The 12,265-nt window shown below is 41.1% G+C and overlaps 1 protein-coding gene across 3 annotated transcripts in view; it reads left to right on the plus strand.

Annotated features, from left to right (window-relative positions):
- The window catches only part of mib2 (MIB E3 ubiquitin protein ligase 2), a 257,636-nt gene that overhangs the window by 209,051 nt on the left and 36,320 nt on the right, over window positions 1–12,265 (plus strand). For all 3 annotated transcript variants that reach the window (XM_042098212.1, XM_042098210.1, XM_042098211.1), the window contains one exon: window positions 3,586–3,651. In XM_042098212.1, the coding sequence (XP_041954146.1) occupies window positions 3,586–3,651 (66 nt within the window). The remainder of the gene's footprint in view (window positions 1–3,585; window positions 3,652–12,265) is intronic.

The following is a 12,265-nucleotide window of genomic DNA, read 5'->3' on the forward strand; positions in this document are numbered from 1 at the left end:
GCTTGTGTTGTGTTATAGTACGTAGCCGTGTCCGTTTTTAGGTGAACTCGCATTCTGGTCAATGGAGTCTGAAAGCGTACTCCGTGTTCCTTCAGGGATTTTTAAATAGGGGCATATTCCTTCCTATTCTTCTGGACCGCCTCAGCCTAGTCGTGGTCGAAGTAAACTCGCTGGTTATTGTGGCTAAGCCCTTTCTTCCAAGCAGCGTAAAGAATTCTTTCTTTGATCGTGAACTGGAGGAAACAAACCACCATTGAGCGTGATGGAGCAATTGCGGATGGTTTCGCTGTGAGGGCACGGTGTGCTCGTTCTATCCCCAGATCACTGCTCCAGTTCGGGTCAATATCCTCACTTAGTTGCGTCTTAATCATGTTCACCACGAATTCCGTTGCAGAAGTACCCTCTGCCTCCTCTGGAATTCCATATATTCAGATGTTATTCTGTCTTGAGTGGCCTTCCATTTCGGTCACTTTGCCCTGCAATGCTCGCTGGTTAGTTAGCAACTGGGTGAGCGTACCCTTAACCCCAATGTCCCACCGCTTTGCATCTGCCATATTATGTTCTACCTCTCCAACCCGCTCTGCTACCTCTTCAATCTGGCCTGACACATCTTGAATTTTTTTGTGTATTTCTGAAGTGAATTCGTCCATTTGTTTTTTTAATATCTTCTCTAAAGCAGTTACTACATTCCCGAAGGTCACTTTTAAGCTCGGCTCTGAGGGTTTCCATTCCTTTAGCTAAGACTTCGCTCACTGCTTCCCAAATTGTGTCCAAACTTTCGTTTTCACCATGTGCTCCACCTTGCTTTTCTCCATCTCCCGACTTTACCTCAGTTTCTCGCCCTCTCATAGTCGTCCTTGCTTTCAACAAAATATATGAATAATATAATATTGAGTGGGAAAAGTTAAGCTGATACCTGAGCTCAGAAATTATGCTGTCATGTCAACTCTCGCGCCACCGCAGGTCTTCTGTTTATTTTGATATATGGTTTGCCATGTGTTGACTAAAGTGTTCGTGAGATATGCCACCTTGAGTAATAGGTGTGGAGATGGACGAAGCACTGTGTGCAGATAGAAATATAATTAAATTTCATGTATATCCAACGTTAATTTTCTCGCAAACTGTTTATCACAACACCTAGCCGCTAATATCATGGGAAAGCTCAGGTTCCGGTCTTCCATGTGATATCTATGTGATTTACGTATGTATGTATGTATATATTTTACTCTTTTGATCCTGTGAGGGAAATTTGGTCTCTGCATTTAACCCAATCCGTGAATTAGTGAAACACACACAGCACACAGTGAACACACAGTGAGGTGAAGCATCCCGGCGCAGTGAGCTGCCTACAACAACAGCGGCGCTAGGGGAGCAGTGAGGGGTTAGGTGCCTTGCTCAAGGGCACTTCAGCCGTGGCCCAATGGTCAGGGCTCGAACCGGCAACCCTCCGGTTACAAGTCCAGAGTGCTAACCAGTGGGCCACGACTGCCCCCAATATGTGTGATTATGTGTGATAAGTACTCCGTGAGCAATCCAACAGAGAATAATGGGTGTTAATTTGGACACATTTTACGTTCGCCAGCCACATAGCCAGGCGTGGCCAAAGCTGTTGTTGTATAAGTATATATACTCTTTTGATCCCGTGAGGGAAATTTGGTCTCTGCATTTATCCCAATCCGTGAATTAGTGAAACACACTCCGCAGTGAACACACAGTGAGGTGAAGGACACCCTAATCCTGGCGCAGTGAGCTGCCTGCAACAACAGCGGCGCTCGGGAAGCAGTAAAGGGGAGCAATTCAGCCGTGCCTACTAGTCAGGGTTCGAACCGGCAACCCTCCGGTTACAAGTCCAAAGCGCTAACCAGTAGGCCACGGCTGCCCCAAGTTGGGGTAGCCGCGGCCACCCCTGGCCACCCCTTGGTGGCGCCCCTGCTGCTGAGCTCCCTGTAGAGTCTCGATATATTTATAATATAATAGGACGCTGGGCCTGGATGCCGGCCTAATGAGTTTGGCATGGTACACATAATCCGACAATGATCAACAATATGCGTAATGGATAAATCTTGCCATGTTGACTTCACGTTCCCACAGCGCAGCAACACATTCACAAATGTACAAACGCAAACAAACAAACAAAAAGACGATTGCAGTAGACAGCGTGCCCAGGTCGCAAGCAGAGCAGCGCCACCGGAAGAGGCTGATGTGTGTATGTGTGTGGGGGGGAGGGGTGTGTACCTGTGTGGGGAGGGGGGTATGTTGTGTGTTTGGGTGGGGGGGGGGGTTGATCAAATGGTGTGTGTGTATGGGGGGAGGGTGGTGTGTGTGTTTGGGGGGTATGGTGTAATGGTATGTGAGTGTGTGTGTGTGGGGGGAGGATGTATGTGTGTTGGGGGGGATTAATGGAGGGTGTGTGGGAGGGTTGCAGGCCCTGAGTACAATATCAATAGAAGCTGGGGTCAAGATCCATGGAGCAGGCTGAGTAAGGAAGCCGCTGAGACAGTCCAACACATAACAGCAGGATGCAAGATGCAGACAGGAAAGACATACATGGAGCACCATAATCAGGTGGATGGGATAGTGTATAGGAACATCTGTGCTGAGTATGGACTGGAAGTCCCAAAGTCGAAATGGGATACACCTCCAAAGGTGGTCGAGAACAACAAAGCTAAGATACTGTGGGACTCCGCAGGTAGTAGAAAATGCATCGTTTTGTCATGTAAGGACTCTGTTCATAGTACATGACATTTTGAGTCTGTTAAGAGGCAAAAAAGGCACTTTTAAATTATGCCCCAAGACCTATCATTGTAGCTGACTGGGAGTAATGGCCATTAGCTGCAGCTACTCCAGTTCTGTAGCACCAATTTTGGTCGGGTTTTTTTTCCCTATAGACAGTACTCGGCGACGTTTAGCGATCAAGATCCCTGTAAAAATCGGCCGGATTACTCCTTTAAGCTCTAGTAATACTACAGTATGTTCTACTTTTCATTTGTGTACTGTTTGATTATCTATTTTAACTTTGAAGTGTTATGATGTGTCTTTTGATGCTGATGCTGCACTACACTGCAAAAACTGCTTATCTAACAAAATCTAACCAAGTGTTATTAATCTTATATCAAGATAAAAAAACTAGTTGGTATTGTTTTCAGTATAAAGAGACTTACCTAGCGCTTTCTTGTGAAATCATTTGACTTAATTAAAAAAAAAAATGACTCATTTTAAGACAACTCATCTTGAAAACAAGCAAATTTGTCTGCCAGTGCGTTAAGCAAATTTGTCCTAAAAACAAGCAAATTTGTCTGCCAGTGCGTTGAGCAAATTTGTCTTGATAAGACTCCTTAAAATAAGTTAAAGTCTTCTTAAATTAAGTCAAAATGATATTTTGAGAGGGCGCTAGGTAAGTCTTTTCATACTAAAAACAATACCAAATAGATTTTTTAATCTTAATATAAGATCAGTAACACTTGGTTAGAATTCATTTTTTGCAGTGATATAAATAACAATACAGTGAATTTAACTTAAATTACCACCTTGTTCTACATATCCACTGACATGGCTGCTAAAATTCCTTTTCCCTTCATTGTTTAGAATGTGCTCATCGGATGAAGAAATGCATCAAATGCCAGGTCACCATCACAAAGAAAATACGTCAAGGTATGTGCATACGGACACTTCCAACTGTTATTGTAATGGGGCTGGGGAGTCTTGATGCACTAAAAATAATCCATGGTTTCAACCTTTTATTGCCCCCTTTAGAAGCCCGCACCAAAGGTGCAAAGCCGTATAGTTTATGTAAGGATTATTAGGGCCCAAGCACCGGAAATGGTTGTGCAGCAAAACCGGTAATGGAACTGATGACAACCATTTTTTATGCAACGGTAACTGGACCACACAAATGTTACTAGAGTGCAAGAGTGCCAGTCTCTCTTTTAAAAACTTCCCATAACCTGCCATTTCTAGCCCCCCCCCCAACATTGCACTGCTACTTCAGAGGGCAGTGTGTTCTTTTGGCCTACCATCAAATGCTGGACATCTTTAGAAAGCTAAGATCCTGTAGTTTCCTAGCACTGGCACAGAGTTACAGAGCCTAGAATATTGTTTTTTCTTTCTGCCGGATAACAAGCATCTCTGAACTGACCACATTTCAGCCCTCTAGGTCACTTGATATGATTTTAAAAACACAACTGAGCCCTAGCACCAGATTTTGCAAAGCTGTGTGCAAAAGTAGATCAATATAGAATGAAAAATTAGTACTTTAGACTGTTATTTGCCAAGGTATGCTTATGCGTTTTGTAATGCCGTATGGCAGGGGTCGGCAACCTTTTTTGCCTGGAGAGCCACTTTTACCAAATTTATTTTTTTTTTTTAAAAAGAAGAGCCACATAAAGACGGTTACAAGAAAAGGTTTGGATATTTAACATAGGCTACATTTACTTTCATTCAACAGAGGATTTTTAAATACATTTTCTACTAGTTTTAAAAGTAGGCCTAATGTGCAACTTGAAATGTAAAGTGGAATGACAGAAGTATAGGCCTTAGGCTTCCCACCACCCCCTATTTTTCCTGTGTCCTTTGGTATGCAAAGTAACATCATAGTTAACAACACAAGACTCAATTTTCGTTGACATGTCATTGGTGAAATTGAACATTAGGCATACCAGAGATTAGATTTGGTGATGGCCTTGGAGTCTGGCTGGCTCATATTCAGTGAGGTGAAGTTTCATGAAAGAATTGAGGGCAACTCCACGCAAAACTGTCATATCCATAACGCCAACTAAATACCATTGTGTTGGCGTTATGGATGTGACAGTTTTGCGCGAAATTGCCCTTAAACGTGAGCGGTTTGTCTTTATATTTTTCATATGTTAGAAAGATTTCTCACATGCAAGTGGAACCGAACACAGCAATACTAACTCGTTGCAGTGTGCGATATATAACGGGCAGTTCATTTTGCGTTTTCAGAATCAGTCTTCGGATGGAAACTTTCCCATTTCAGCCCACTTGTGTTCGCGCTCGCAAGCTGTGGTCGCTGACGTTTCCTTTTTGACATTTTCCTTATCTAGCCTACAGCAAGCGCACACACCAACAATAACAATTAAGGTGTTCTTGTTGACTGAAATGGAGGGAAATCGGTGATATTGTTTGATATTGACATGGCAACGAACCGCGAATGTAACAATATTGTTCAGGCTACGGTTACGGAGTCAAGTGAGGTGGAAAGTTATATAGGCTAAATTACTCAGATAGACCTACAATATTACATTTTGAAAATGAACGAACTAAAATAAAATACATTTTAATTAAATACTCGATAGATAGATAGATAGATAGATACTATATTGAAGTTTCAGTAGCATACAGACATCACACACAACATGCACTTACAGCAGAAATGGTAAACATAAGTTAAACATTAAATACTACATACATAAGTTAAATACTCATTAATTATTTTCAAAAGCTGAGCCGCATCAGAGGGATCAAAGAGCCGCATGCGGCTCCGGAGCCGCGGGTTGCCGACCCCTGCCCTATGGAAACTCCCCATACGACTTTTGGTTACCCAAAATGCATACTGACATTTTGTGTGCATTTATGAGGTTTCTTGTAGACTATTTGGATTGTATGTCAGGTTCTGATATAGAATGACTACACAAAATGGAATAATTACACAAAAGTCTCTATTTATGCATTTTCTTTGGCTTCATGGGTGTGTATAAGATGGACTAAACTATGAGGTGGGTAAACTATGAATTCTGTGATCAGGGTAGGTGGACTGACCGATACGGTATCAGATTTTTAGAAAAGGCATGTTTGATGATGGTGGAGGTCTAACAATACAAGTGGTATTAAGTTGTTCATAGAGTGTTGATGATTGTACATATTGTTATTGTGGATAATACAGTGTAATTTTTAAATGTTAACAGTTGTAATTGGTGAATAAACTGTTTTGAGAGGTGGATAAACTATTGAGTGAGTACTACGTGCTAATGTTAACATTACTGCCATCAAGCTGCAATGATTTTCTGCGAATGAATGCCGCCCAAATCTGTTGAGTCATCTTGTAGTGGTGCATCAAGTGCAACGTATATTCCCATCCACTATTGATGACGCGAAAAATAATAACGGTAACTCCACTGAAATTATTTGAAACTAAAGCAACGAGCCAGTTTTGTAAAATGTAAGGAGTAGAAAATACCGATATTCGTGTAAGGAGTGCAGGGCTCTACACTAACATTTTTTTCCAGGAGCACTTGTGCGCCCAAGTTAAAATTTAGGAGCACAGACAAAAATTTGGGCGCACAGTCAGTTCTGTACTTAACTTACACATAATCTAACATTACACTGCAGCTAACAGTTACACATGCCAGTGCACCAATTGCGAAGATTAAGAATGACTGACAACATTTAGGCTACAGGAAACAGGATTTTAAAGATCAGTGCCTACTTTATTTTCAGTCTGTTCTATTTTCCTACATTTTGTTAATGTAAAATAATATAATACATTGCCATATTCAGCCTGTATATCAAGTATCCTGCCAAATGTAGGCTAATTTATTTATTTGTGAATCCATCTGTAGCTAATCCAAATATGCCTATGGTGACCTATCTGACTGCATACTGAATACTACTACTAAAACAGTCCATTTGCTCTTCCACAAAAACCAACATAGTCTAATCAAGGATATATTTTTTTTATACTTTTATTTTTTATTTTTTTAATATCTGCATTGATGGGGGCAAACAAGAATGCGTGGAAGCCTGGAGTTGTCAGTAGCATTCTACCTTAATAAAATGGGAGTATTACTGGAGGCTACTTTTGTGCCTGTTCGCTACAGCTATATTTTGCATATTGCAGCCAATACGTTAACTGGGCTAAAAGGCATGTTAGGTTACCTTTCCTTCTCTCACTGCATTCTCAGAATCTCATCCTGTTCCTCCTATATCCGATTAATTCGGTGGATAGAAAAACTAATTTCTTCAATCTTTGCATCTTGGCTGGCTAGTCTAACTTTCCGCTTTTTCTGCGCGCTCTTGGATTTGATAGAAGCGACTACTAGCGAGTCACAACGCAAAACTGCTAACATTGATGGGAGGTGTAGTTTTTATGCTGCATTCGCGACGTGATTCTATGGTTTGCACCAGTAATGTTTCTCGATGTTGCGGTGTATTTTGTAGACAAACATTGACATGGTTAGAAGTCATTTGCACCAGTGTGCCTAAATATTTTTTTGCACTCGCACGGCATCATTTTTACTCGCATGTGCGAGTGAAATGGGCGCATTGTAGAGCCCTGGAGTGTAAGGAATGTAAGGAGTAAAAGTAAAAATTCGCTTCAAAAATAAATAGTAAAGTAAAAATATCTGAAAAATCTACTTGAGTACAGTAACAAAGTATTTGTACACTTCCCATCTCTGCTAAAACCTAGCAGAGTATAGCCTAAACGCATTTGCACTTGTCTATTATTTGAACTCATTAGCAAAGTGAATCTAACTTTCACTATTGACTGACAATGAGTTACCATCGAAAACATAGCCTGGAAAAAGCAACACTTACCCCAATAATGTTCAAATGACTGAATAAAAGACTTTTATCCTGCAAAAGAGTTGCTTACATCTCGTGACAGTGTGTCAGCTATGCCTCATATTTGCCTCTCCGTCATTACCAATTTGCAAATGATGGTGAATAACTACTCATTCTGAGATTTATTTCAGAATATCTTTATTCTAACTATGTTTCCCATTGTAATTGTGCAATTTGTAATATTTTTCATGGATGTGCGCTGATGCACGTTTGTGGATGAGAGAAGCATGGTGTGTTGTGCACCTGCCCATATCACTGTTGATAATGCTCTCTTAAAATAACATAAACAAGTCACCATTGACTTCTGTTTCACCTTGCAGCACATTTACAAATGAGTTATAAAGGTTACATTTGCATTTATTCATTTAGCACACACTTTTATCCAAAGCAACTTACACATATCAATGAATTTAAAGGGCAAGACCACAATGGTGGAAGCCGGGGCTTGAACCCCCAACTTTTTGGGTTACTGCTGCTAGCCCTGCTCCTTATCCACTACACTACCTCTGCCCAGTGCACAGATTTTTAATAGTTTGCTGGATGAGTTAACGGAGTTACCAGCATGAGTTGCAACACAGGAGATTAGGAATCCGTTAGAATCCGTGAATCGTCTGCCTCGTCTTCATAAGTGGATTCGTGGGACAACTATCTACATTCGTTTCGGATACCTGCATCATCCAAACGACCCTCAGATCACGGGAGAAACCGAAAAGGAACCTATCCTCTCAGGCATATTACATATCCCTGCGGACCTGGACAGGATCACCTTTTCCAACGCAATGCAATTGCATTCATTCATCCACATCAACGAGGAAACGAACAATCAAACCAACTCGCTCGCCAGGTACTTTCTCTCACTCTCTCACCCTCTCGCTTGACCAACGCATGTCAGTCTCCAATCGGCAACTATGCATTCAACAAACACACACCCATACTAACACATACACGGACATATTTTGTTTGATTGTTTTGTTTGATTTTACTTTCATGGTATGGAGTGGTTACAGTTACGCTGAGTTACAAATATCATGCGGCAGATGTGTAACTATTTGAAAGGGCAGCAGCCGCTAACATGTCTTGTGCCATACTGTTTTGATGGACATAGAACTGTGAAAACACAAGGACCTGGTGAGTGCAACATACCTCAACAGTTGATCGTTCCTGTAAATATAGACGTGGAATGGAAAGGCTATTGTGGATACAGGTGCGAGCTACACTCTTGTGCATGATAGTGTGTGGAAAGCATTACAACGACCACAAGAAGACCTGAAGCCTTGGACAAATGGTCCATTAATCTTGGCTAATGGAGGAACTGAGACGCCTCTTGGTTGGGCAGAAATTACCATCGATTTAAGCCACAATCTTGGCTTGGACTATCTGTTCTTCAGTAGGCTACAAATTAATCCTGCTGACCATCAGTACAGTTTTAAAGGCAAACCAGAAACTTATCTGTTCCAAGATCCAACACTTACCTCTGATGCTCCTGTACTTACTCTCTTGACCTCTGTTCTTCCACCTTGCTTGCTCCCGCCGCCTGTTGCTCTGACCTCCCAGGACTACATTGACCTTGCTGTAACGAACGCGGATATAGAGGAATGGGAAAAAGCAAGTTTACGCCAACTTTTAGAATCCAAACCTGACTTGTGTTCTTTAAAGCCTGGAAAAACTGACGTATTGCAACACCACATATACACCAATACCAACGTACCCATCAAGCAGAAACCATATAGGACAGGGGTGGGCAAACTTTTTGGCTCAAGGGCCACATTGGGTTTTGAAAACTGGCCGGCGGGCCGCACAAACCATATAACCAAATTAAATGCTCGGCGGGCCGGATGAAAGTGCTTGGCGGGCCACAGTTTGCCCAGCCCTGATATAGGATGTCCGTCGAGAAACAACTGGTTGTGGAAGAACAGCTGAAGATGATGCTAGATGAGGGGATAATAGCACCATCTTACTCTGGATGGGCCTCTCCAGTCGTTCTCGTTCCAAAAAAAGATGGTGGACTAAGATTCTGTGTGGACTACAGAAAATTGAATGCTGTCACAGAGACTGATGCGTATCCTTTGCCGAACATCAACGAACTGCTCGAGTCGCTAGCTAGCTGTTCAGTCTTTTCCACGCTTGATTTAAATAGTGGCTACTGGCAGGTCACGATAAACGAGTCCAGCATATTAAAAAACACATTTGTAATACACACTGCCCTTTTTTAATTCAACGTCATGGACTCAAAAATGCACCCGCAAGTTTCCAACGGTTGATGGAGCATGTCTTGGCAGAACTAAGAGGTAAAATATGTCTTGTTTATCTTGACGACTTAGTCATTTATTCACCGTCTGTACATAAACATTTCCTAGACCTTCTCACTGAGCAAAAAGTGGTCCAAAATACGCCAAAAAGACGTGGTCGCCGTACTCCAGAAGACGTCTTCAGAGTAGCCAGAATGAAAGTTTTTAATACGTCTTTTCTGGACGTTGAATAGATGTCTACTTTTGGGTGTTACATAGACGTCATTTAAAGACGTCTCAAAGACTTAATTATTGAACATCCAGAAGACGTCCTCAGAGTAGCCAGAATGAAAGGTTTTAATACGTCTTTCCTGGACGTTGAATAGATCTCTCATTTTGGTTGTTACATAGACATCATTTAAAGACGTCTCAAAGACTGGATTATTGAACATCCAGAAGACGTCCTCAGAGTAGCCAAAATGAAAGGTTTTAAGACGTCTTTTCTGGACGTTGAATAGATGTCTCATTTTGGTTGTTACATAGACGTCATTTAAAGACGTCTCAAAGACTGAATTATTGAACATCCAGAAGACGTCCTCAGAGTAGCCAGAATGAAAGTTCATACATATTTTCTGGATGTTGTATAGATGTCTTAATCTGGATGTCATATAGGCCTACACGTCTTTAAAATATGTTTTCAAGATGTAATTATTGCACGTCCTGATGTCCAAATAGGAGCCAGAATGAACGTTATCAAAACATCTTTTCTGCAAGTTGTATAGTTGGTTTTTGTATGTTCTTTAGTCATTATAATATGTTTTTGAGACACAATTATTAGACATCCAGAAGACATCCTGAATAAGGTCAACATAACCCAGTTTCGATTTTTAAGATTTAAGATCAAGAAAAGATGTGGGCTAACTAACAGCTTATAAAAGTAGTACACTTCACTATGAAATGCATTGACCAGGGTAAAGAAGCTTTTATACAAACTTGAACAGGTGGACAGTATCTGACTGCAACATACTACATGGGAAATGATTTAAGACATGAGAAGTAGTGCTAATTTTGTTGAACCAACTGAACCACACAACAGAATTACAAATCATAATACAAAAAACACGGATGCCACAACATAGGTTTAAATATACGCTCACTAATCCTAAATAAACAACTTTATTTGCTTAAAATATAGTGTAAGACGCTTGTGAAAGAAAGATGTGCAGCTTTCAAGTGACAAAAACGGCAAATTCCCAAGTTTACATTAAAACTGTTGGACATGAAAGGCCACATGGACTACAAACGAACTACAAGGTGACGACAAAAGTGATGATGAGCCCCTAGCTGGGCAACTCTGTTAGCAAAATCTAGCCCCAGTTTCCAACCTCTGACTCACTCATTACATGACGTGAATACACAGGTTTCCCGTAGTGATGGGCAAATGAAGCTTTGGTGAACCACTGAACCACAGCAGTGTGAACCTAGCAACACTAGCTGAAAAGCAAAAAGATGGCATAAAAGTCATAAAAGTCAACATAAAAGTCCTTAGCAAACCAATATTTTTGGTTACATATACTGGTTTGGGTAAGGACCTTTATGTTGAAAAATCTACATGTGGCAGCCATATTGGATTTTTTCATTAGCGTTGCTAGCTTCACATTGCTGTGGTTTAGTGGTTCACCAAAGCTTCATTTGCCCATCACTAGTTTCCCGTTTACCAACAAAACTAGATGCGCGCGCAGCCGTGGGGCAGAAGACGCTTGGTGGCCGTCCACAAAGTTATAAACTTAACCTAAATAGTCGGCTGCTGTAAGCTACAATCGGATTTTATTGTATACCCGTTGTCTCAATGATAATAACATCTCATTTCAGACTAAGTTTGCCGTTGATTTGCATTATTAATATAACATCGTATTTTGTCATTTTTGGCGAAGACATGCATTCCGTTAGGGATATTGAACATATTTAACATTCTCTAACCATCGTGATTTCAAATTGGTGCAGTTTTCAGCACAAAATCTCATTTTATTCTTTTGCTCTTTTGCATTGCTCTATGCTGTTCTATGGTGCTTTCTGCCTCTTGGTTGCGCACGCATGTTTTCGTGACGTTGCATAGAAATCCATGTATGATGTGGAATGATGAAGTTTTCACTGGGAAAAATGTTTTTCCGATGCCCATGAACGCTAGGTTAGCCTACTACCCTGAAATTAAACATATCACAATTCCTAATTTTATTATCGATATTTTTATTAAGAATGACAGTGTTGGTTTGCCGTAAGATGCGTGTTCGCAACAAGGCGTGTGTTTCTAGTGCCTCGCCTCCCCTAGCCTGCATCTATCCTCACACACACACAAAAGTGCAGCTTAAGCTGTAGCTGCCAAAACAGTGATACATGGCTGCTAGTTTAAGTGATGCTGAGGCTGCCCAGCAAAATAATAATAGGGCAATGCTAAGTTG

This window comes from Alosa sapidissima, chromosome 7 (genome assembly GCF_018492685.1).
Source record: "Alosa sapidissima isolate fAloSap1 chromosome 7, fAloSap1.pri, whole genome shotgun sequence".
NCBI classification, from domain to species: domain Eukaryota; kingdom Metazoa; phylum Chordata; class Actinopteri; order Clupeiformes; family Clupeidae; genus Alosa; species Alosa sapidissima.